This window comes from Bos mutus, chromosome 13 (assembly GCF_027580195.1).
Source record: "Bos mutus isolate GX-2022 chromosome 13, NWIPB_WYAK_1.1, whole genome shotgun sequence".
In the NCBI taxonomy this organism is placed as follows: domain Eukaryota; kingdom Metazoa; phylum Chordata; class Mammalia; order Artiodactyla; family Bovidae; genus Bos; species Bos mutus.
The window spans coordinates 12,185,106-12,212,412 of NC_091629.1; the positions used below are offsets into that span (position 1 = coordinate 12,185,106).

General features: G+C 44.0%; 1 protein-coding gene across 1 annotated transcript in view; it reads right to left on the bottom strand.

The window, feature by feature from the left end:
• The window catches only part of PIP4K2A (phosphatidylinositol-5-phosphate 4-kinase type 2 alpha), a 186,261-nt gene that overhangs the window by 52,437 nt on the left and 106,517 nt on the right, over nucleotides 1–27,307 (bottom strand). The window contains exons 2-4 of the mRNA XM_005901642.3: nucleotides 22,890–22,987; nucleotides 21,096–21,192; nucleotides 5,368–5,520 (exon numbers count right to left, since the gene is read on the bottom strand). Coding sequence (XP_005901704.2) covers nucleotides 5,368–5,520; nucleotides 21,096–21,192; nucleotides 22,890–22,987 — 348 coding nt within the window. The remainder of the gene's footprint in view (nucleotides 1–5,367; nucleotides 5,521–21,095; nucleotides 21,193–22,889; nucleotides 22,988–27,307) is intronic.

Here is a 27,307-nt window from a genome sequence, read left to right on the forward strand (position 1 = left end):
AGAGTTCAGTGCCTGGTCTGGGAAGATACCATGGGGCAAATAAGCCTGTGCACCACAACTGCTGAAGCCTGCATGCCTAGAGCTCCGCAACGAGAGAAGCCACAACAGTTAGAAGCTGGTGCACCGCAACTAGAGAAAGCCCGTGTGCAGCAATGAAGACCCAGCGCAGCCAAAAGTAAAAGTAAAAGGACTTTTTACAAGAGGAAAAACATAGATGGTGAAGAAGTGAGAAATGAGCTTTTTCTGGATAGAGAACATACTACAAAAATAGCCATTTTGTAGCAGTGAAGTGAAAGGAAATATTTAGTGCTGTGACAGCCCCTGGAGCATGTTAATAGACGTATATTTTGGTCCCCAATGCATTTTATGTAATACTGCTGATATGTCAAATCTTGCACGTTCGTTACAGTAACCACCCCAGAGGAAACCTTTCAAACTGTGTCTTCTGTAAAAGTAAAAAAATCTGAACTCAGAGATGTCATCGAGAAGTTCGTATCTGAATTGTATCTCACACTGCATTTGAACAGTCTCACTTATCGGAATAATATGTTTTCATTGGTCACTGAGGTACCACACTGCTTTGAAAGTTCTAAGACAATTTAAAGAAAGTAGAAAAAGATGCACCAGCATGACAGTAAGTTCCAGCGGGAGTGACTGGTTAAGAGCTGCATCCTAGAATTCCATCCATTCAGAAGCCAATGCCTGAGTGTCTACCCTTATAGGTACTAACCTAGCACTTTAAAATTTCCTTCATAATTGGCAATGGCGCAAGCATTGTAGAATGGATTTCAAAAGGAATCAGTGTTATAAAGATTGAATAGATGTTAAATGAATTTAGAGGCTGACTAATGTTTTTAAAAATACAAATCACGGGAGCTCCAAGTTTCCAGAAACAGGAGGTAGGGAGCTTCAGGAGTTTCACTGACCTCACTCGGAGCAAAATGCAGTCGATCACATTTGAGAAGAGTAAGCAACTGGCAAGAAACACTTTCTGATGTTAGAGCAGAAAGCGGGACCATAGAGGAAGGAAGCTGACTTTCACAGACACTCAGCGCCCACAGATCCAACCAAACAGTGCCTTTGAAGAAGTCACTTTGTGAGGCTGGTGCTTGATGTGATGATATAAACACTTCTGAGGAGCCTTTGGTTAACAGCAACAGTATGTGTGTGTGCCTGTGTGGGTATGTGCTGCAGTGTGTGGTTTAAACACCAGTTCTCAAGGTGACTGCTTTGAAAATGCCATCAACAGTGCCATATTCACACCCTAAGACTACACTTCCTCAAGATGACATAGTTGTTACTGGTCATGGCTGCAGAACTTGATGATGCTATGACCACTGCCACTTATGGAGGGCTTAGAGTACAGCAGCAAGCATGCTCTGCAGGCACTTGTGCTGGAATTTATCAAGAAAGAGAGCAGTGGGGGGCACACGATAGAAAGAGATGGACGTTTCCCCGGGTAGTTTCATTCTACTCCCAGGAGATTATGAAGGGACAATGATGAGGGCTCTGAAAAGCAGGTAGTGAGTAGACAGACACCCATGTCCTAAAATCAGAGCCTCTTCTCAAAAGGCGTAATTGGTTAAATACTCAGGGGTCAACATCTCACTGCCAAGAGGCATGTGCGAAATAACTTCCAAAATGTTGCCAACCCTTAAACTAAACCATGCCCATGGGGCAACCCAAGATGTGCGGGTCATGGTGGAGAGATCTGACAGAATGTGGTCCACTGGAGAAGGGAATGGCAAACCACTTCAGTATTCTTGCCTTGAGAACCCCATGAACAGTATGAAAAGGCAAATTGATAGGATACTGAAAGAGGAACTCCCCAGATCAGTAGGTGCCCAATATGCTACTGGACATCAGTGGAGAAGTAACTCCAGAAAGAATGAAGGGATGAAGCCAAAGCAAAAAGAATACCCAGCTGTGGATGTGACTGGTGATAGAAGCAAGGTCTGATGCTGTAAAGAGCAATATTGCATAGGAACCTGGAATGTCAGGTCCATGAATCAAGGCAAATTGGAAGTGGTCAAACAAGAGATGGCAAGAGTGAATGTCAACGTTCTAGGAATCAGTGAACTAAAATGGACTGGAATGGGTGAATTTAACTCAGATGACCATTATATCTACTACTGTGGGCAGGAATCCCTCAGAAGAAATGGAGTAGCCATAATGGTCAACAAAAGAGTCCGAAATGCAGTACTTGGATGCAATCTCAAGAACGACAGAATGATCTCTGTTCGTTTCCAAGGCAAACCATTCAATGTCACAGTAATCCAAGTCTATGCCCCAACCAGTAACGCTGAAGAAGCTGAAATTGAACGGTTCTTTGAAGACCTACAAGACCTTTTAGAGCTAACACCCAAAAAAGATGTCCTTTTCATTATAGGGGACTGGAATGCAAAAGTAGGAAGTCAAGAAACACCTGGAGTGACAGGCAAATTTGGCCTTGGTATACGGAATGAAGCAGGGCAAAGACTAATAGAGTTTTGCCAAGAAAATGCACTGGTCATAACAAACACCCTCTTCCAACAACACAAGAGAAGACTCTATACATGAACATCACCAGATGGTCAAGACCGATTTCAGAATGATTATATTCTTTGCAGCCAAAGATGGAGAAACTGTATACAGTCAGCAAAAACAAGACCAGGAGCTGACTGTGGCTCAGCCCATGAACTCCTTATTGCCAAATTCAGACCTAATGTGAAGAAAGTAGGGAAAACCACTAGACCATTCAGGTATGACCTAAATCAAATCTCTTATGATTATACCAGAGAAGGCAATGGCACCCCACTCCAGTACTCTTGCCTGGAAAATCCCATGGACGCAGGAGCCTGGTAGGCTGCAGTCCATGGGGTCGCTAAGAGTCAGACATGACTGAACGACTTCACTTTCACTTTTCACTTTCATGCATTGGAGAAGGAAATGGCAACCCACTCCAGTGTTCTTGCCTGGAGAATCCCAGGGACAGGGGAGCCTGGTGGGCTGCCATCTCTGGGGTCGCACAGAGTCGGACACGACTGAAGCAACTTTAGTAGTAGTAGCAGCAGCAGCAGCATCATGATTATACAGTGGAAGTGAGAAATAGATTTAAGGGCCTAGATCTGATAGACAGAGTACCTGATGAACTATGGAATGAGGTTCGTGACATTGTACAGGAGACAGGGATCAAGACCATCTCCATGGAAAAGAAATGCAAAAAAGCAAAATGGCTGTCTGGGGAGGCCTTACAAATAGCTGTGAAAAGAAGAGAAGCGAAAAGCAAAGGAGAAAAGGAAAGATATAAACATCTGAATGCAGATAAGAAAGCCTTCTTCAGCAATCAATGCAAAGAAATAGAGGAAAACAACAGAATGGGAAAGACTAGAGATCTCTTCAAGAAAATCAGAGATACCAAGGGAACATTTCATGCAAAGATGGGCTCGATAAAGGACAGAAATGGTATGGACCTAACAGAAGCAGAAGATATTAAGAAGAGATGGCAAGAATACACAGAAGAACTGTACAAAAAAGATCTTCATGACCCAGATAATCACGATGGTGTGATCACTCACCTAGAGCCAGACATCCTGGAATGTGAAGTCAAGTGGGCCTTAGAAAACATCACTACGAACAAAGCTAGTGGAGGTGATGGAATTCTAGTTCAGCTATTCCAAATCCTGAAAGATGATGCTGTGAAAGTGCTGCACTCAATATGCCAGCAAATTTGGAAAACTCAGCAGTGGACACAGGACTGGAAAAGGTCAGTTTTCATTCCAATCCCAAAGAAAGGCAATGCCAAAGAATGCTCAAACTGCCGCACAATTGCACTCATCTCACATGCTAGTAAAGTAATGCTCAAAATTCTCCAAGCCAGGCTTCAGCAATATGTGAACCGTAAACTTCCTGATGTTCAAGCTGGTTTTAGAAAAGGCAGAGGAACCAGAGATCAAATTGCCAACATCCGCTGGATCATGGAAAAAGCAAGAGAGTTCCAGAAAAACATCTATTTCTGCTTTATTGACTATGCCAAAGCCTTTGACTGTGTGGATCACAATAAACTGTGGAAAATTCTTCAAGAGATGGGAATACCAGAACACCTGATCTGCCTCTTGAGAAATCTGTATGAAGGTCAGGAAGCAACAGTTAGAACTGGACATGGAACAACAGACTGGTTCCAAATAAGGAAAGGAGTACGTCAAGACTGTATATTGTCAGCCTGTTTATTTAACTTATATGCAGAGTACATCATGAGAAACGCTGGACTGGAAGAAACACAAGCTGGCATCAAGATTGCTGGGAGAAATATCAATAACCTCAGATATGCAGATGACACCACCCTTATGGCAGAAAGTGAAGAGGAACTAAAAAGCCTCTTGATGAAAGTGAAAGTGGAGAGTGAAAAAGTTGGCTTAAAGCTCAACATTCAGAAAACGAAGATCATGGCATCTGGTCCCATCACTTCATGGGAAATAGATGGGGAAACAGTGGAAACAGTGTCAGACTTTATTTTTTTGGGCTCCAAAATCACTGCAGATGGTGACTGCAGCCATGAAATTAAAAGACGTTTACTCCTTGGAAGGAAAGTTATGACCAACCTAGATAGCATATTCAAAAGCAGAGACATTACTTTGCCAACAAAGGTCCGTCTAGTCAAGGCTATGGTTTTTCCTGTGGTCATGTATGGATGTGAGAGTTGGACTGTGAAGAAGGCTGAGTGCTGAAGAATTGATGCTTTTGAACTGTGGTGTTGGAGAAGACTCTTGAGAGTCCCTTGGACTGCAAGGAGATCCAACCAGTCCATTCTGAAGGAGATCAGCCCTGGGATTTCTTTGGAAGGACTGATGCTAAAGATGAAACTCCAGTACTTTGGCCACCTCATGTGAAGAGTTGACTCATTGGAAAAGACTCTGATGCTGGGAGGGAATGGGGGCAAGAGGAGAAGGGGACGACAGAGGATGAGATGGCTTAATGGTATCACTGACTCAATGGACGTGAGTCTTAGTGAACTGCGGGAGTTTGTGATGGACAGGGAGGCCTGTTGTGTTGTAATTCATGGGGTTGCAAAAAGTTGGACACAACTGAGTGACTGACCTGATCTGAAGCTCAGTGATTTTAAAATCAGAATGGTAATCATTGAAACTACTGAACAGAAGGGTGTTTAGATTAGAAGAGTTACATATATAACTAACAATCTACCATTCCTAAATGTTAACTGTCTGTAATCTGGATATAATAATTTTTACAAACACGGCTAGAGGGAATTTTTGTGTCAAATGTGTTCTCATCATGACCTACCTATATCTTTAAATCTTGGGCCTTTATGATAATTCATTATGAATATTGATCACCTCAGAGTTTCAAGTAAAAATAAAGAAACATTACCTGGTGGTATTTCTTCAGGATGTTGTGCATTTCGGCCACATCTTCACTTGTGATGGTCTTGATGATATACCTCTTGTCATAGGACGTGTGGAATCTCGCTCCACTGCGGGCCTGGGAGTCGTTGGGAAGAGGTGCACTGCGGGTCAGGGAATTCTTCCCGTGGGCGATGGGGGAGGAAGGAAGAGAAACAGTTAAAGACCAGTTTCCAGGTCATTTGTTGTCGTTACAAGTTTTCAAAAACATATGTGTTTGCACTGCTATATTGAAAATCGGTAACTAACAAGGCCCGACTTGTATCACACAGGGAACTCTGCTCAGGATTATCTGACAGCCTCGATGGAGGGGAACTTGGGGACATGTATATGTATGGCTGAGCGCCTTCCCTGTTCACCCAGAACTGTCATAACATTGTTAATCGGCTATACCCCACTAAAAAATAAAAAGTTTAAAAAAAAAAACACAAAATCTGTGTTTGGAAGAAGTTGATAAGGAGGAGGACATTTTCTATTCATTGTAACTCAAATGGCAAGTCCTTCAAATGAAATTAAAATAGTGACTCTAACATCTAGAATTATAATCAAAGTTGCTCTGTTTACCTTGTTCTTTTGAGTTGAACAAGAGCTCAGGTTTCCTTCTGAATAAAGTTAGGTTCCAGCCATGGAAGGACATTTTACATTCACTGTGAGTTTCCTTATACAAACAGGTATTCTGCCAAGAGTTAGGCACAGAGCACTTCTCCCAATTCTGATAACATTCCTATGGAACAATTACTATTTATATCACTGTTGTTTTACAGATGAGGAGATAGGGATCAGAGATGTAAAATAACTGAGCCAAGGTCACACAGCTTTAGCAAGCGGAAAATTGGGAATTCCATCTGCAGTGTGGCTGGCGCCAAACCCAAGTTCTCAACTAGTCAACTACTCAAGTAGGAAATGACTCAATTAGTGAACCCTGGGGTCTGTGGCTGCCCTGGGCTGGCCTGGGCAGGTATGCTATAACACAGCTCTAGAAGATTCTGACCTGGTCCATCCCCCAACCCCACTTCAGTCATTGTTGAGGACAGTTCATCTCTGGAGGGGATGAGGTGGGGCTGTGAGTGGGGGCTCTCCTGGCTTCATCTCACTCCAGTGTCTAGAATTTCATTCCAGATTCAGGCTCTCCACCCTCCCACTAGCTAAGTCCCTGCTGCTCTCTCAGGTGACTCCCATTTGAATCTCTTTTCTCAGAGCCTCGGGGAACTCTCCTCCTTTTCCCCAAGCATATTACACTGCTTACTGGGATCAGCAAACCCCCAGCATCTGAGGAAGTCTGGTGTTCACCTCTGCTCACTGTGCCCTTGAGAACTGACTTCCACTCCCTGCCCAGCTCCACTGGATGGATTGTGAGGGACTCACAGGGAAAGACAGTCACTCCGCCTTCCTCTTCCCAAGTGGGCATTCCAAAGCCCCAGTGATCCAAAGTCTGTCTGGTTAGGGGGACGCAGATGTCTTCAGAGAGGCAAGTGGGATCACTGCATCATGACTTCTCCATCTTTCTAGAATATAAGCTTCCTTAACCTTTCCTTTTCTAGATGAAATCCAGGACTGAGTCTTCAGAGGTCTAACGACATTGCGGAGCTGCAGCAGCTCGTGGAGGGGCTGCCCGGTCTTGGGCTGACGGAGGTGAGTGCGTTCTCACTCCCAGCATCTGCCCTGGCCCCAAGGTCTCTGTTTTTACATCCCGAGACCACACAGCCTGATCTGAATGCCACCAGGCACACCTGGCAAGGGCAGAGCCTCCCTGGCCAATTAATCAAAATTGCTTTCCTTAGCATATTAGAAAACTTGTGAAAAGTAACTCCCAATGCCTTTAAATAGAAGGATCTGGCTATATTAAACGATGAAGACAGCTGAAATTCATCAGATGGACTGAGAAGTAGGAAAAGGATTTGGGGGACGAAAACGGTTATATTAACAAGTTTGATTCTTATATTTTCTTTTTTTTTTCCCCTGGAAAATAAAAACCCCCCTTTTTATCACTTCCTACTAAGAATTAAAAGGGAAGGAAATCAAGGTGAATGTCCTATTTGGAGGTTTTAAACATTGGCCAAAAAAAGCAATCACTGCTCTTGGCTAGTGGTCTTTTTCTTCCTGAACATTCATTTGTAAAAGGTTATTCCAAATAAAACAAGAACACTAGGAATTGTAAGATTACAAATTACTTTCAGGCATAAAAATCAAAGCACGAATAATGAACTTAATGAAAGACAGGCAGACCAGATTATAAACTATAAAACTGACAATACATGTAGAATAACTTTTGAGGGAGAAGAGAGGCTAGCAAAGGATACTCATATTCAGCAAAAGACAGAATTAACAGCAGCATCAGTTTCACGGACTGTTTTCTTAGGTGTATGGAATATGAAAGTGTTAACGTTCTATCACTGACTAGTGGGAGAGAACAGGATTGAAAGCTGCCGAGTCAGTGCTTCTTAAACTTTAATGGGCAATGGAGTCACCTGGGCATCTCGTGACAGTGCAGATTCTGACCCAGCAGGTGTGGGGTGCAGCGTCTGAAGCACAGATGATGCTGATACAGCGGGTCTGCAGACCACACGTGAGAACCAAGAGTCTCCTGAACCACGGCTCGATGGGATTTGTCTGGAGCAGAGCATGGTGGGTCTAGTGTAGTAAGTGTGTTACAAACATGCCTGCCTGAATGCCCGTCCCACTATAGTCCATCCAACTCTGGTTTGGTTAAAATGCAAAACGTTACAGTGAATAATGATTCATTGCATTCAGTGTATTAATTCACTAATGAAATGTCTAATAATACAATGTTCAGTGTATGGATTTACAAAGTAAAGGGCTAGAAAAGGCAGAATCAAAAATGTACTAACTCCTCATATATGCGTTACTGATATTTGTTTTTCTCTTTCTGATTTATGCATATATGTAGAATCTAGAAAAATGGTACAGATCAATCTATTTCCAAGGCTGGAATAGAGACACAGACATGTGGACACAGTGGGGGAAGGGTAGGGTGGGATGAATTGGGAGAGTACCACTGACATATATATGCTGCAGAGTGTAAAACAGACAGCTAGTGAGAGCCTGCAACCACAGGAACTCAGCCTGGTGTTCCGTGATGACCTAGAGGGGTGAGATGGGTGGGTAGAGTTGGAGGGAGGTCCAAGAAGAAAGGGATACATGTACACATATAGCTGATTGATTCTCTTCCTTGCACAGCAGAAACTAACACAACACTATAAAGCAACTATATTCCAATACAAAGAAAAAATATTTTTAAAAAATGTATTAACTCCTTAGCACAGATGCTACCTCCTTCCAAATTCTTTGCCTTTCCTTTCAGTCTCAAAGACACTGATGATTATTTATTATAGACTTTGTATAAGGATATTGATCCTCTCATAATGGCCTGGGATATAAAACTTCACAAATTCTAATCTTGATTGTCTTAATATTTTAATAATCACATAAGTAGTCCCAACCCACAATATCTGCTTCCAATGTCTGGAAGATTTTTTTAAGGCTCTTAGTTTTCTAACAGTGAAATGAGGGACAAGCACACTTTATCAACAATTGGGATGTACTTTTTATAATCGCTATGAATATAAAAATGTGTAAGTCGGATTTATTGAAAGCTTTAGACAAGCAATCAGAAGAGTAAATGCAATTTTACACAAAATGTGTGGCCCTTAGAATGACTCTTAAGGCTTGGAAAAATCCATATTCATATTTATTTCCACAGCATTACTATGGGATAGAAAGAGCCAGGTGCCTTTTCCCACATGAACATAATGAAATTGGGATACAATGGAGCCAAGTGTCACACCCAAGGCTCCTGCCTAAAACCTCTGAGGCAACCTTTTGGGGCAATTTACAAAAACAAGGCTAAATTTTGCCATTAATTAATACCATGATCGTTGACTTTCTGTAAGCTCTAACATAAGGGAGAAATATGTCTGTTGGGGAGGGCAGTACTAAGGCAGGTGCTGGTCTGGGCCCTAGAACATTCTCTCCATCATCAACCCTCGATACCCAAAGGCAGTAAGCCTCTTTGAGCATCGGTTCCCGGGCCTGTAAAGTGATGGAGGGTAAGCCGGGGTGGTGGTCTCTCCTTGGACCTCCAACAACTCTAAAATGTACTTCCAGGAAGACAGGGCACACGGCTCTAGGCCGTGCAGGGGAGCACAGGCCTCAAGGTGACTTGATGTCTCCCAACAAAAGTCCAGTGAGAGGAGAGTCCAACTGCCCTCTCAGCAGGGGCATGATAATGGCTCAGGACACCCGGGCCAGGACTGAAGGGAGACGATAACAGTTCTCAGAGCAGCACGGAAATAAGGCGTCAGAGGCGGCGGCTGTTCTCGGGACTTCTCACAAGAACGAGAGGACAGGCATGGTACACAGACCAAACAGCCTGCTATCTAGAAACTGAAATTCCTCAGTGTCCTCTATTTTGTCACAAAGGAAGAGCGAACCACAGCATCATACTTGTCCATACACTTGGACAAGTCTGGGAAGCCAAGAGGAGAAAGACCTGAGAGAAACAGCCAGGGAGTAACCTCCAGACCCAAAGGGTCTCCTTATGCTTAAATAAACCTCATAGTTGCAGAGCATGACAGCTGGGGGCAACCTTGGAGACTGTTCCAAACCACCCAGTTTACAGAGCAGAAAACAGAGGCCCAGAGAGCAGAAACCACTTGCTTGAGACCTGAGTGGGTCAGTGTCCGTGGAGGCCTTGCAGAGGCCTCTGCCTCCTGTTTGAACATGCGTCTGGAGGGTGTTAGGATGGACTGTTACCATAGATTTCTCTGCGGTGACAAACACCTTCTCACTATAATATAACGCCTGAGCCAGCTGGCACAAGGCCAAACCTGTCTTTGTTCTTCAAATTTGCCAAGTAAAATGTGTAAAAATACCATCAGTAACAGCCTCAATGCTAATGCAGCCCAGAATCCTCAATTTATGCTTTTATTAACATGCGTACAAACCTCTCCTGACTTCTAGGACAATCATTACTTGGCTTTATCCGAGACAGATAGGAAAGGGGGCTGTCTTCTCTCTCAGCAAGGGCTGAGACAGATGTGTTTGGAAGCAAGGCTTAAGGCCAGGAGAAGTATGTGCGCTGAGCCCCGGGCTGAGAGTCAATCTGTGCAGCAGAGAGACAGGGCTGGCGCTCAGTAATGTGTCCTACGGTCCTGTAGACGGTGGTGACAACGTCAGTCCTATGAACTCTTCACATTTCCAACCATGTGGCACAGTTCATCATGTCTGTTTTAATTAATTCACATGTTCTGAGAATTGCTGGAGGTCTGCTTTCTCTCTTGATCAGTGGCTTAATCTTTAGAAAACTGTCCCATTCTCCTCCTTTCCCTGCTTACAACCACAATGCCAAGAATGCCAAGGCTGAATGGAATAGGAATAGTCTTTCACGCTGGGGATGCTCTGGGTCACTCTCTACAATACTAAAACAAGCAAATAGGAAAAAAATAAAAGGAAAAAATTTGCAAGTCAGGACAAGATTTATGTGGGAGAGTGAAGTTCTAGCTGAAAGCACCATTTAACCCCCTTGCATCAATTTCCATTGTAGAAAGGTAATAATGACAGAATCATCACCATTAAGTTTTCCTGGGGGTTAAATGAGGTAAGACAAAAATTTTGATAACAGTGCCTGGAAGAGTAGTACTCCTTAATGGTAGCTATTATTATAAACAGCAAATTTCAACCTGGAAGACATTTAGAGATACAGCTCAATAACAACAAATTATTCTGTAATTTGGTAAGTCAAAAATGAAAGACTGATAGAATGGGCTCTTCCAGTTGGCTTTTCCTTTTTCTTTTGGCTGCAGTTTATGGGATCTTAGTTCCCCACCCAGGGATTGAACCCATGCCCCCAGCAATGGAGCCTTAACCACTGGCCTGCCGGGAAAGTCCCTCCAGTTAACTCTTGATTCCACCCTGGCCAAGCCTTTGGTTGTATACCCAGTGACAATCAAGAACCACATTCTTGCCACTCTCATACTGTCCATTTCATGGCTTACTTTCTACAGCCCTCTGTTAGAACCAGTTGCAATTTGAAAAAGAGAATTTAAAACATTTTACACAAAGAAGTTTCAAGTTGAAAATTCCTACCCTGAAAGGTTATACATGGCTCCTGCTCTGCTTCTTGCATCCTCTCCAACCAAAGGACAGGAAGGACAGTGGAGGAGTGGGCTGATCCTCTACAGGATGGAGCAAGCATGGGAGCTGGGGAGACCCCTGCCTGAGGAGGAGGGGGGCAAAGCAGGCTGGCTGAAGACGCCAACCAAGTGGAAGGTACAGGACAGGGAATGTCAGGGAGCCAGACAGACTGTCCTTGGGTGATCTTGAGGTGGTGGCCAGGGCAAGAAGGGTGACAAGGAGCAGGCTGGATGAGAGCTTAAGGGGAGAGGAGGAGGTCTAGAAGAGCAATCTTGGGGTGTTGATCTGGGAAGTCATTTACGGAACATGCTGGGCCACCACAAAATCCAGTTCAAGGCAGAGCCTTAAAAGGCTTAATTCAATGTTGAAAATACATATGTAATAGAAATCTGCAAAGGTCTGCACAAGTAGTGGCTCCCAGCCTTTCTTGATTACCTTTCTTTCCTCTTCAGGTTTTCAGGTCTCAGCATGTGTGGCAGAAAGAGAAGCAGTGAGAAGTTAAGGGCCATTAGGCCCCCCTCCGATCAATGCCCCTCCTGCTCCTTACTCTGTTATTCGATTATCTGCTAAGACAGACAGTCAGACTTGAGTGTCTCTAGGTTTCCTTCTTGCTCTACTACGAGGATTCATTAATGTGCTTCTGCTTTCAGTCTGCAGAAACCAGGAAATGGACAATGATTTGCTTTCAGTTTGGGGGGAATCAAATGATAAGATTTCCCTGGTAGCTCAGATGGTAAAGAATCCACCTGCAATGCAGGAGACCTGGGTTTGATCCCTGGGTACAGAAGATCCCCTGGAGAAGGGAATCGCTACCCACTCCAGTATTCTTGCCTGAGAATTCCATGGACAGACCATGAGGTCGCAGAGAGCTGGATATGACTGAGCAACTAAGACTTTCACTTTCAATGATAAATGCACACAAACTGCTTTTATTCACTGGCTACCCTTTTCTTCTATACATTTGACAGCTGTATATTATAAACTATGTAATGCCTTAAATTCACTTGTTCTAAACGAAAATACTTTAACACAAGCCCCATATGTCAAGAAAAAGGCAACCAAAATCAATGGTGGAGGAGAAAAAGGTCTCATACCAAATATAAACTAATCTTAAACTCCAAACATCCTTAATGGCTTTACTGAGATATAATTCATGTACCAGAAAATTCACCTACTTAAAGCCTACAAATCAATGGTTTTTAGTACAATTATACAGTTAAACCATGACCACAATGAATTTTAGGGCATTTTCATCAACCTCAAAAAGAAACCCTGTAGCCATTAGCAGTCAGTCCCATTCCTGCCCTCTGCCCTGCCAACTCTGCCCCCTGCCCAGCCAACTAGTAAACCACTCATTTACTTTCTTAGAGACCTGCCTGTTCTGGACATTTCATATAACACAATCATCCAGGGTGCAAGCATTTGTGACTGGTCCAAACATTCTCCCTGCAAGTCCCCTGAGCACACCTATCACCCTGAGGGCCTGGTGGTAGACCCAGGGCTGTGTTTGGGTGAGCAAGGCGGCATCACCGGTGTTCTCTATTCAGTCCAGTGCAGTGAACATGTGACAGCAAGTCCATGCTGTTTCTTAGGATGCTGCCAGGCTTGCTGGGGAGCTAGGGATAAAATCAACTGACAAAAATTAAAGTTCCAGAGTAAAGCTATTACATGCAGGGCATGTAAGAACAGGATAACTTAGTCTGTGTTTCAGGATGATCCTGCCACTAGATAAGTAAACTCACTTTCCACCACTCCCGTTTTCCATAGCCAAATACATCACATATCTTAAGGAGATGGGCTGGGATCTGGGACCCTTTGCTGCAGTGCCTGCATCTGAACAAACATCTCCTCCAGCAACAGATACAAAGAAACTATAAGGGACTAAAAAATAACTGTGAGGAGTTCTGACAATTTACGAACAAGATACAAAAGGGCCAAAAACCCAACTGCCACTTCTGAGGTGTCTGGAGCAAAACCAGAGTACTACCCATGTGCCCTGCACAAAGCACCACCAAGGTGTGGGCAAACCACCAGTCAACCCTCCAGCCCGAACCCTGGACCTGGTCCTGCCTGTGCCCTCCCCCCATTTCAAGGCCCAGCTCACTGTGCTCTCAGGGAGCAAGCAAAGGCACCTGTTGCTTGTTTCACTTTCTCATGCGGCAACAGGAGTCCCAATAACATCTTGCCTGCATTTGGCCTCCAATTTCCATAGATTAAGGAGTCCGAGAACCCTGGCTGGTAGCACTGCAAAACTCCATCTCAAACCTCAAGAGCTGCATTTGAAGCTCTAGTGCCATGGTAGACTCATCAGGAAATGAAGATGAGAGATGAAAACTCACTCTTGAACGGACTGCTTACATTTATAATTGGAAATTCATTCTCCTTTCCCTAAAGAAAGGGATTAATGGTGCTTGCCTTCCTCCCCAAGCCTCTAAAAGTCTGCATTGAAGATGTTTATTTCCACAGTAGGAGGCCCAGGATCGCTGGGGCCCCCAGGGGGGATGGAGGAAATGTCAATTTAATTAGCTCATCTTTACCACCAATCTTTCTAGACATCTCATAAAAATGTCGTGATTTACCAACCATTATGGTCCCCTATCCAATTTTTAAATACCCAAGCATTTTGAACATTTAATTCTCTTGAACAGTCTTATAGACATTTGGTTTTTTTTTTTCTTCCCCATTTTGACATGAGCTTGTAATTTCTGCTAAAAAGCATGTGTAAAAGTTTTTCTGTTTAGTCAATGGGAAAGCCACTTACAAAATCAATTTTGCCACGCTCAAACGTGTAAAGGCAGCACCTTACAGAGGGGACACGGCAATACCGTGCACGAGAACCCGAGTGACAGTCACCTACTGGCCTCAGAGAGCATGGCGTTCTTCCCCCTCATTTCACAGATGAGAAAATTGAGAGCTCCAGGGCCGAGTGGATGGATTAAGTCACAGCAAGACTTAATCCATCTGAAGAGCCAAGATGCAAACCAGCTTCCCAGCTCCCAGGAAAACGTTCTTTCTCCCGAGCCGGGCTACCTGTTTCATGGACCTGCCACCTGGAAGGCGGTCGCTGCCTCATTGACAACTCAGAATTATAATTACATGCCTCAAATCACACGGGCCAGGGGCCAGGAGCCAGAGCCCAGATCGGACTGCCTTCTGGCTTTGCATTTGATGGTCTGAGTGAGCAGATGGTCCTCTGACCCCATCAGGGAGGGCAAGGCCAACACTCAAACAAGAACATCATCATCAAGGATTAAAAGCCCACTGGGTTTAAATCCTTGGGTTACCCTCCTGGGGAATTTCAAAGAAAGTCTGAGCAGTGATCCCAGGCGTGGAATGGCTTTCATTGCAGAGGCGGGTGAAACGCAGTGCAATTGAACACTTATTAATAATGAAACAACTAAGCAGAAAAGAAGGACACAGAAACGAATGGTAATGACCGGCAGAGAAAGACAAAGAGTTACAGGAACGTCTGCATGCCGTAAGGTTGCCTTTAAAAAGCTCGGGTTGGTACTTGCCTGAGACTGAAATACAAGAGGCCTGTGTCCGAGGCAGTGTCCGACCTGGACAGGAGCTCCCTGGGCTGAAGTGACTGTCAGCGCCCAGCTGAAAATCGAAAGACTTCACCCAACATGAATTCAGGAACGGAAAACGAGGGCTCACAGCCAGCCTGAGTTGCCAGGTAGGGCAATTTGCGATGGGGCAGGAATTGGTTCAACACTTAAGAAGCAACAGAAAAATCACATGAAAAACACCTGAGAATGCTGGCGGGCTGGGAGGGAGTTTTCCCAAAAGTCTATTCAGAGACCTGTCTAAACTGAGGGCTGATGGGCGCCCTTTGATTTTCAGCCCAGGCAGAATTTCTGTCCGATGTTCGTTGTGAAGTTCATGGTAACTAAGCTGAGAGGCCAATGCATGCGAGGAGAAACTGTGAAAGAGCGGGCAGGGCAAACCCAAGAGATGACAGACAGTTACACAGGAATCAAAGAGCTTACCTGACTCGAGTCAGCAAACTTGGAGCGGAGACAGTACGAGAACCACTGTGTCTATCAGCCCCGGATCTGGGCCTCTGCACTTGACCCCAATCCCGGGGCGCCCAACTACATGCTGACTAGCCTCACCCAGGCACCTCCAGGTCACCTCCACATTCACAGGCAAAAAACTCAACTTCCTCTCTCCCCTCCCCCATGCCCACACTTCCCTCCCCTGGTGAGTGGCACCCCCACGCTCCTGCTTTCTCAGGGTCCGACACGTCGGCTCCTGTCCTTTGATCCTGGGCTTTCCCTTCTCCCCATCCTGGGAAGCTGCTCTCAGCTCAACCCTGTCTGTGCCAAGTGCCCTGGTTCAGGCCTCTTCACTCGTTGGGGTATTTCGTAGCTTCCTAATTTCTCTACCTCCCTTTGATGCATTCTACACATAACCGCCTCGATTTGCTTTTAGAAAATCAAGATGTCATCACATTACTCCCCTGTGCAAAATCCACAGGGCTGGGGCTTCCCTGGTGGTCCAGTGGTTAAGAATCTGCCTGGCAATGAAAGGGACATGGGTTTGGTGCCTGACTGGGGAACTAAGATCCCTCATGCCACAGAGCAACTAAGCTCTCATGCACTGCAACTACCAAGCCCCAGCTCCGAAACAAGAGAAGCCACCACAATGAGGAGCCCTCGCACCGCAACTAGAGAGCAGCCCCCACTCACCGCAACTGGAGAAACGCCTGGGTGCAGCGACGAAGACCCACCACGGACCAAACAAAATAAGTCAATCTTAAAAAAGAAAAACCCTCAGGGCTGCTCTTGGGCTGGAGAATCCAGTGGAGGTCTTTTCCCCAGTTCCCACTTTGAGTTCCCTCCTTTCTCTCCGCTAGCCCACCACCATCTGGCTCTGGCCTCCGCAGTCTGGTTCAGAGGCTCATTTCTCCCAGCAATGTCCCCTCAGCCCTTCCTCCCTTTCTTCCTCAAATGTTTCTTAACTGTCCAGAGCCAGGCTGGTGCTCACCCCTGTACCTGCAACCCTGGTAAACAAGCTACACTCAGCTTCCGCCTTCAGACAGTTTCAGTTATATTTGGGAAAACTACAAACACCATGATAGACTTTAGAGATAATGGTAGAATTTTTTCCCCAAGTTTAGTACATACTAAAGGTCTCTGATACTTGAGAATTTTTGAACTGGAAACAAGAACATCAAAAGTTTAATAAAACGTTAGCTTTTAAAATTATTTTAAAATTAGAATCCTCTGCTACCAATACAAAGAGGAAAATGCATCAAATGCGAATAAAAAGAGATTCTAATTCAGGAGACTCAGCAGGGGAAAAGCAAGCCTGGTATTATCCTTCACAAAGAGCCAGAGGGCTGGTTTCTATTATGTGGTGTATTTAACATTAATTGCACCATTGCTCGGAGAAGGCAATGGCACCCAGTACTCTTGCCTGGGAAATCCCATGGATGGAGGAGCCTGGCAGGCTGCAGTCCATGGGGTCGCGAAGAGTCGGACACAACTGAATGACTTCACTTTCACTTTTCACTATCATGCATTGGAGAAGGAAATGGCAACCCACTCCAGTGTTGTTGCCTGGAGAATCCCAGGGACGGGGGAGCCTGGTGGGCTGCCGTCTATGGGGTCGCACAGAGTTGGACACGACTGAAGCGACTTAGCAGCAGCAGCACCATTGCAACCCTGCCTAATTTTTTGATTTCCACTGGGCAATCCTCTTCTGCAGCTCAGAAATTTTAACTGAAGTCTCCAGCTGACTTGCCGGGCCTGTCATTAACACGCTCCGGTACTCAGAGACTGCAAAGAGGGATGCTGTTCTTCTTTCTTGAAGAACATTAACAATCAAGACATCTGGGTTTCTGTAAATCTCATCAGCATCCATTATAGAATCTGTCATGTAATGTTTTTTTCAAAAGGAATTTGTTCATCCTTTCTCTTCCTCTGCATTCCCTATGTCTATCACAGAGCCCGACACACAGTAGGTGCAAATAAACACACTGAGTTGATAATTGTGCATGAAAACACCCACCTATGGGGACTAGAGTGGCAGAGATCAAAGAGACAAAAACTATAGCAACAGTAACGGTGGAGGCTTCCAGGGGAGCATTCATCTTGAAAGACAACTTAAAAGAATGATCATGGAAAGACATTGTCCCAACAATGATCGGAAGAATACATGTCAACTCTGAGCATATCACAAACCAAAGTAATTTTAACAAGCACTGACAAGTTGGAGAAAGTTCTGAATCTGGAAGCACTGGGCATACATACATGCACACACACACACAGGTTTACATATGTATGTTAAGTGATACGCTTGTTAATAATAAGTTAATAACAACTGAAACAGTTGCTTGACTTTAACAGCAGGAAGGAGTTCTATTTTTTAAAAGACATTCAAGGAATCAAAACCAAAGGAAAGACGACAAATGTTTATGGAGACAGCAGGGAAGCGTCTCAGTTTTAGAAGCTGGCTGAGGAGGTCAGTTGTTTAATCACTATGTTCTACTTTGATCAGATGGATGGACACTGACCTGTTTTCAGGTGCAGCAAAACGGCATTTACAAACGCAAAGCAGGTGGTGAACATTTACGCCTTTGATTTAATATGAAGCTTTGAATGTGAACTGGATGGTGGGCTCCCTTACTACACATAGATTTAAAAGTCCTTTGTCCAGAAAGTAAGCACTTCAGGAAAATAAACACAGCAAGGCAACGGGAACATGGAGGGGCCTGGGCCTCTCGAGCAATCCAGAGTCTCCAAAAGACGACGAGACTTCGGATCATTGATCCCACTTTCCAAATCAGATTGGGAAAAGAGGGTTCAACTTGATACTAGGTGACAATTGATAACTGTTACCCGTTCTGGCCACAACGAATGAAGTGTCCCGGGAGAAGTGACTCCACAACAGAGGAGCTGACACGACCTCCCCTCCGGTCTGGGCCCCACTCGGTGCCGCCGCTCCCACCCCCACCCCCACCCGCGTGCACGCGGTGCCACCACCCCGCCCCCACACACACGTGCACGCAGCACCTCTGCGTGCCCGGCTAGGTGTATGCAGGCGCCCGGAGGCACCAACCCAGAGCCAGAGTTGGCACAAGTTCCTCCCTTTTTCCAAACCGAGTAGGCAATAAAGTGGGTTGAGCCTCACATATAAGATCTTGTCTTCAGATAGGGGCCCTGCCCCGGCTGAATGTATTTTAAGAGGTATAGACATTGAGAAAGGAACACAGAAACGGGGAGGGAGGCCTGAACTCTCCGCCCTCCTTACCTGCTGATTCCGTAACCGCAGATTCCACCAACCGCAATTCAACCCGCAGTAGGTGGAATCCGTGGGTGCGGAGGAACTGCATATGTCTGGTTTACGGAAATTACTTTAAACACCCACTTAAAAAAAAAAAATACAGTTGCCAAAGAGAAAGCAGCAATCTAAATGCCAAAAGCACCAAACATGGCTGAAGGAAGGAGTGGTGTTCAAATGATTAATTACACTCACACTGGTTTTCCCTTATACTGATCTCTCAGGCTAAGAGCTTAACAGACTTGCCAATTAGTTACATGTGAATCACCCTCCAGTTGCCTAATTTGCCTTCAAAGTTTGTACTCAGCTATTTGCCCTTACTTAAATGTCAACTTACATGGTTTTGTTTTTAGGGAGAAGAGAGAGGGAAACCAGTCTGGTGTCCTAATATTTCAGCAACTAAGGATCTAATGGGTCCCTTTTAGATCTCATTTAACAGGGCTGGTTCTCAGAAGAAATATGACTTCATTGTGGTAATAAGTTGAGGAATCTAACAAGATCCTGTTGCGTTGGCCCTGAAAGTCAGTTTCCGTGAAACGCCAGTGTAGCTATTTTATTTGAAAAAAAAAATTTTTTTAAAGAGGGGAAGGTGAACAAAGGAAGAAACACACTTGAATGCAGTGTCAGAGAGAGTAGATTTTCTTAGGAAGTCAGTTATCAGTTGTTATTCTTTTTAAGGTACATAGTTTATTTTCACATGGCCTCTTGAAATGTAGTTAACAGTTCTTACATAATAGAGAATTATTCCTTTTTATTTTATATGAAATATATTCTCTCTATATATATCTTCTAATATATTACTATTCCAAAATTTATCCTTTAAAGGTGACTTGCTTTTGCAGCAGTAAACGTCAAGTCCAAGTGTGACTGACGTTCTTTCTCTCTTACACATGAAGCCCACACATGAATGCTGGCTCCACCTCAGTTTTTAAAAGCAAATCTCGTGACCACATCCTCCCTGCAGGCTTCCCTTCCACCCTCTCTGGGGCACACTGGAGTCTCTGCTCAGAACCTGGGCCTGGTCCACAGAGGAGGGAATGTCACCCGCAGCCTGGCCAGCATCATGTGTGTGTGTGTGTGTGTGTGCTAAGTTGCTTCAGTTGTGTCCAAATCCGTGCAACTCTATGGATTCTAGCCCGCCAGGCTCCTCTGTCCATGGGATTTTCCAGGCAAGAATACTGGAGTAGGTTGTCCAGGGGACTTTCCCAGCCTAGGGATCCTTTTTCAAAACATGGTGGTTTGAAGGCTTCTCAGGCGTGAATGAGCCTATGAGAAATTCTTGAAAACTTTCAACAGTGGGACAGGACGGGGAGGCCACAGATGTATAGCAAAGTCTATTAACTAAGCTTGATTTGCCTTGAGGACTTACTCTTTAAGAGAAAGTACGGGATAAGCTGTTGCAATATTCACCTTGCAAGGTCACCCAGGGAATATGAAACGTGATGGAGGATAAGTTAGAATTTCTGGTTTGGGACAAATGAGAGAAAGTGTTTACTAGATTTAAAATAAATCGGTACAGGAATTCTCAGCAGTCCAGTCCTTAGGACTGCACACTTTGCCTGCCAAGGGTGGGGTTCCATCCCTGGTCAAGGAACTAGGATCCCACAAGCCACCTGTTGTGGCCAAAAAGTAGAAATTAATTAATTAATTAAACAAGTCAGTATTCACACAATAAAATGACTAGACTGTCACAAAAGACCAGGAAGCAGCCCTGGTATCTCCTTAGACTTCTGCTCTTAAAAAAAATCCTTGGCCTTCACGAATCTGGCCGGCTCTCTGAAAATCAGGTAACTGACGCCAGGTGCATTTCAGGAGAAATGGCCATGCATCAGCAGGTCCAACAGCCCATGACTCGATTTTAGAAGTCAAAATTGACTCCCGGGCAAACGTGGGGAGGAAGGCAGCAGGGCACATCTTCACGTGGTGGGGCGCAAGAGCAGGAGGGCGCAAACACAGAAGTGTCCCGCAGGCCGGTGGGCTCTGGCTGGCGACAGCGGTGCGGCTGTCACTAAGCCATTCTGCACCGCAGGGCCCTACGGGGGCCTCGGGAAAAAATGCAATGAAATTACAATGAGATCATACTGATAACGGGCCCTAACTGAAAGAACCTTTTATTTCAGAAAGCACACTTAAAAATTCTTCTAGAAAATGAAAGTTACTATTACTTGACATGAAAAAAACATGAATTCTATTTTACGGAGCAAAAGGCATGAGTGAAACCCATTTGAGATAAATGTTATGAAAGCAACTCACCTGGAAATCCTGATCATCGATTCCAAACCTCTCCCGCAGGTTACGGAAAACCATGGGGCAGTATTCCTTAAACTTGAAGTGGCTCGGCATGTTTTCTCTGAAACAATCAGATCGTGGAATAAAGTTCAGATGTACAAACAGTGAATCTGCCACCATCCTGCTCACCTGCAGCCAACGATGTGCTTGGAGCGCCCCACCCACAGCAGGCACAGATGGGCTTCGAGCGAGAAGAGAACTTGCTTGAACGCGATTGTGTTAGAGAACTGAGGTCTATAGCTGCTGCAACCCACAGTAAGATCTGGGGGCAGAAGGGACAGACATTCAGGGGGGGACAATAAAAGAGAAGCAAAAGGCTTGCAGAGGGAGGGAAGGGCAGCAGACAGAGTACAAACCACGCTCCCCACTCCTAACAGGTTGAAGTGAAGTGAAAGTCCCTCAGTCTCATCTGGCTCTTTGTGACCCCATGCACTATACAGTCCATGGAATTCTCCAGGCCAGAATACTGAAGTGGGTGGCCTTTCCCTTCGCCAGGGGATCTTCCCAACCCAGGGATCGAACCCACGTCTCCCGCGTTGCAAGCAGATTCTTTATCAGCTGAGCCACAAGGGAAGCCCTCTAATAGGTTACCTTCTGACTAAAGCTTACAAAAGAAGACCTTCTCTCACTCCTGGCTCGACCTGTTTTATCTTTTATGTAAATACCGAATTCTAAATTCACATGGAAAGATCCCCCTCAAAAGGTCAACCTTTAAAGAGTATTATGAGAATAATTAACACAGCAGCTTCACGTTAGAACAATGGCCCTATTAAGAAATTTCACAGTTGATCCTCACGTGAGAGAGATTTCTCTGGGGTTCATCCCACTTATTCAGAATTGCTTCCTCCTTTTTGTTCACACATGCACACATACACACACCCCTTTATCGTGGTACTCTGTACATACGATAGGAGATGATGGTAATTTGTACATGTGTCCATTTTTAATCACTTGCCTGACTGAACACCCTGAGGGCAGAGTATTCTTTTAAAAAAAATAATTTTTTTTTTAAGATTTTTTTTTTTTGATGTGGACCATTTTTAAAGTCTTTTAAAAAAAATTACCAAATTTTGTTACAATATTGCTTCTTTTTTTAGGTTTTGATTTTTTGGCCTTGAGGCATGTAGGACTGTCAGCTCCCTGACCAGGGATTAAACCTGTGTCCCTTGCATTGGAAGGCAAAGTCCCATCCATGGGCCACCAGGGAAGTCTCAGGGCAGGATATTTCTTATCCATCCCTGTATGTCCAGCTCACAGTGTAGTGCCACAGAAGGTGCTCCCTAATGATGTCTAAAACGACATTCAAAAGAGGGAGAAATAGTCTCAATGCCCAACATGGCTTCCAATTACATTTTATAAAAATGCAACTTAATTCCTTATTGTTCTAGGAAGCAGTCATTTCTGTTCATGAAGGAATCATCAGCAGACTTTTGTGTAAGGTCTATAGCTGAGGTCTATAGCTGCTAAAAAAAAAATTCCAAGCAATTTACAGCTTCAAACATTTAAATTGTAATGAGAATATCACTTTTAACATATAAGATATTCATAGAGAACAATATGCCATATGGCAAAAAGATATTACCCAAGAGGGCCTGCTGTTGCTTCTCTGAAAATGACAGATGGCTATGTTTATCACAGGATTAACTTCATCAGCAAAACTTTACTCCCACCCATTGAAAAATAATGTGATTATAGAAATTCACAAAAACCATACTTGGCAGCCACGTTAGTTCTACAAAAGGTCGTGCTTGTACTTACTTGTTAAAAAGGTGATTGTCCACCTTTATCTTTGAATAGGCTTTGAAGTCATCTGGCATCAACATAACAGGGATTTGAACATGGCTCAGTTCATTGATCTAGGAAAACAGAATAAATGGCACAGGTTGTTAGCATCTAGGTGGGAAGCACTTATCTTGAACACTTCATTTTCCAAGGAAACCTGGTGGATGCTCGCACTTCCCAGACCACTTTCCTCCCTGTTCCCATCATGCAGCTGCTTCCCTCACCCTCTCCTCGGCCACCACCACCACCACCACGGTCTCCCACCTCACACCCAGCTCCGACTTCCCCTGCTCATCCCTGCCTGGCACCGGCCTCCAGGATGGCAGGGGCAAGAGAGGGGTTCTGGAGGGTGAACCCTCACAGCCAGCTATCCCAGCTCCTCTCTATCCATCTTCCCACGTCCTCTCCAGAGCCTCAACCCACAGCTCCTTTGATCACATGTCCAGGGCAACGTCCCTCTGTAAATACTATCTGAGAAAGACAGCCTTTTAATTTCTGATATAAATATTTGTTGGGGGACTTCCTTTGTTGGTTGTCCAGTGGCTAAGACTTCCTGTTCCCAATGCAGGGGACCTGGGTTGACCCCTGGTCAGGGAACTAGAACCCACCTGCTGCAATGAACATCGAAGACCCTGTTGCAACTAAGACCCGGCACAGCCCCATAAAGAAAGAATTTGTTGAATTAGTGGATATGACTATTTCTTTATACTTCAGAGGTACTCAAAAGGCACACTGTTATCTATACGGTCTTTACCTTTCTTATGGGACCTAATTTTAAAATAAATATTAGGGTGGGACATGAATTTACCAGAAGAGGAACCTTCAGGAAGAAAAGAAAAGAAACGCATGGCCATGGGGTTAGATGACAGGGAAGTGGGTTGGACAGGGGTTAAGACAAAGGCACATCTTTATGTGATTACAGAGAACAAGAGGTTAATCCATCTCGGTTTACATTCCCATGAATGGCTGGGACAGCTTTTGACACTTTTTGATTGAAAAAGCTGAACCTTCTCTTGGTTAATTATTTCTGTATTTAGCTCCCAAGTGATAATTCCCTGGTTACTAGTAATAAAAATCATCTTAAAGGTTTATGTTCAGTCGTTAAGTTTGCAACCCCATGGACTGCAGGCTTCCTTGTCCTTCACTATCTCTTGGAGTTTGCTCAGATTCATGTCCATTGAGTCGGTGATGCTATCTAACTATCTCATTCTCTGCCACCCTCTTCTCATTGCCTTCGATCTTTCCCAGCATCAAGTTCTTTTCCAATGAGTCAACTCTTCGCATCAGGTGGCCAAAGTATTGGAGCTTCAGCATCAGTCCTTCCAATGAATATTCAGAGTTGATGTTCTTTAGGATTGACTGGTTTGATCTCCTTGCAGTCCAAGGGACTCTTAAGAGTCTTCTCCAGCACCACAGTTCAAAAGTATCAATTCTTCGTTGCTTGGTCTTCTTTATGGTCCAACTCTCACATCTGTACATGTCTACTGGAAAAACCATAGCTTTGACTCTATGGATCTTTGTCAGCAAAGTAATATCTTTGCAAAGTAAATGGAAGATGCATGGCAGGGGTTCTTAGTTACAAAAACAAAAAGCAAAATGAGTTTCTCGATACATCACAGTTGTTAACCCATTGCTGGGTTCATAGAAAGTACAGGAAATCGTTAAGGCCCGCTCCTTCCCCTAAAGTGAGTTTAATCCATAGGGCATGTGGAGACCATTAAGTAAGCCTGAAAGGAGGGGCTTCTGTGAAGATAAATGCCAATTTCACAGTTTGGGTCAAAGGATAGCTGGGGAGCTCAACCCAAGACTGCAGCACTAAACTAGAACTCTTGAAGGAAGCAAAAGTGGTCCCGACGCCCAGAGGAAATAAATGCAAATGGTGCCTGGAAGAAAGCACTCCTAACACAGTCCTTCAGGATTCCCACAGATGAAGTTCAATCAAATTTGGGGGCACAAAGAAATGAGAGTTAACAGAAAACTTGATATTATGTTCAAGACTTCAGCTAGTAGAACAATCAATACAGAATAGAAAATTAAGACTATGTATAAAGTGTGTGAAGAAGGGACTTCCCTGGTGGTCCAGTGGTTAAGACTCCGAGCTTCCAATTCTGGGAGCATGGGTTCGATCCCTGGACAGGGAACTAAGATCCCACATGCTGTGTGGCACAGTCAAAAATTTAAAAATAAATAAAGAATAGTGGTTATAGTGCTCATGTTTTATTCAGGAGGAGAAGTAAGATATTAACTGTAGACGTTAAGTATTATGCAATAAGTTTAAGCTCAAACATTAAAAGAATAGGAAACACAGTATATAACTTCCAAACAGAAAAATAGAGTAAGAAAAAACTCAATTAAAAAAAAAGAAACACAAACAGGAAGAAAAAAAATTTTTGCACAGCAAAAGTGGGACAAATAGAAAGTTACTGATAGAAATAAATCTGGATATATACATAATCACAACAGGCATAAATAAACTAGCAGTTAAAACTAAAGGTTGTCAAAATGAATTAAAAACTATAAGTGATGTGCATGAGACAAAACATAAGTTGTCAAATACATCAAAATTTAAGGAATAGAAAAAATATATTACATAGTACTAAAAATTGCTTGAAAGCTAGCCTAGTTTTATTAATATCAAATAAATGAATAACTCTAAGACAAAACCATTACTGAGGACAAAGAAGGTCTGGACACAGTGATAAAAGGTTCAATTAGCCAGGAAGACAAGATTCCTATGGTATAAGGACCTAATTAATATGAGAGTATAGAGCAAAAATTGTTAGAACCTCATGGAAAATGGGCAATCCGTTATTAAAGAGGCACATTTACATACGCTTTTATTGATATAGTTCAGACAGACACAAATGAAGAAAGTTAGAGGTTTACACAACGTACTGAATATCATTCACTTGGTACTTGTTGCACACCTATTATTGCCAAGTATTATTCTTCCAGATGCTTGGGTTACATGGTGGAACAAAACAGATTAAGATGCCTGCCGTCTGTAGCTTCTGTTTTAGTGGGAAGAGTCAGAAGATAAAACAATAAACTTGGTAAACTACCATGTTAGAAACGAGTGATCTACTAGGTTAAAAGGCTATAGAAAAAGGAGAAAGACAGGACAGAAAAACTAGGGAATGCTCATCAGTACACAGGGAGGGTCACTGCACTATTTAAAACAGCGTGGATTCCAGTAGGCCAAGGTTTGGAGAAGATGAGATTTGACATGGCAGTGCAAAGGCCCTGGGGTGGGGACATGCCTCGAATGCTTGGGACAAGGAGGCCAGTGTGGCTGAAGCAGATTAATGAGGGGAGAGACAGTAAGAGCTGAGGTTACAGGTAAGGGGAAGTGGTTTCTGTGGGGCCTTGCATGTCACTAGAAAGACTCTGGCTTTTACTCTAAGAGATATGGGAACCATTGCAGCTTCTGGGTGATAAAGCAATGAAATCAGTTAACTCAGGGTTTAAAAAGATCATGGTGGTGGGGCAGGGGCACAAGCATGGAAATAGGGAGACCAGTTACAAGGAAGTGTAGTAACAGCCTGGTTTTTGTTGTTACCATTTTTGTTGTTTTGGCATGGCATGCAGGATCTTAGTTCTCTGACCAGGAGTGGAACCCAGGCCCCTACCAGTGGAAGCCCAGAGTCTTAACCACTGCACCACCAGAGAATTCCTGTAATAGGCTGTTTTGACCATGATGACAGCAGTGTAGTTAGAGATGGGGAATCAGATTGTGGGTATTTACTGAAAGTAGAGACAACGTGATTTCCTGTAGTTCTGGATGGGGGAGTGTCAGAAAGACACTTTGGTCTAAAAGGCTCTAAACAGTCAGAAGATGGAGCTGCCATCAACCAAGATGGGGAGACTTCTCACTGTGTTCCTTTTTGTGCCTTTTTAAAAAAAATTCATTTTATTTATTTTTGGTTGAATTGGGTCTTCGTTGCTGCACTTGGGCTTTCTCTAGTTTTGGCAAGTGGGGGGCTACTCTTCAATGTGGGGTTCCGGTTTCTCACTGCAGTGGCCTCTTGTTGCGGGGCTTGGGCTGTGGGTGCATAGGTTTCAGCAGTTACAGCACGTAGGCTCAGTAGTTATAGCTCGAGGGCTCTAGAGTGCAAAGGCTCAGAAGTTGTGGCTCACGGGTTTCATTGCTCCTCAGCACGTGGAATCTTCCTGGACCAGGGATCAAACCCATGTCCCCTGCCTTGGCAGGCAGATTCTTATCCACTGTACCGCCAGGGATGTCCTCTTTTATGTTTTTGATTTTTGAATCATGTTGAAAAATTGCTTGTTCTAAAAATTAAGTACTTTAATACTTAAAAAAAAAAACCCTATGACAAAACGTGCATGCAAGCTATCAGCAATAGTTATAAAATATATATTATATTCACATAATA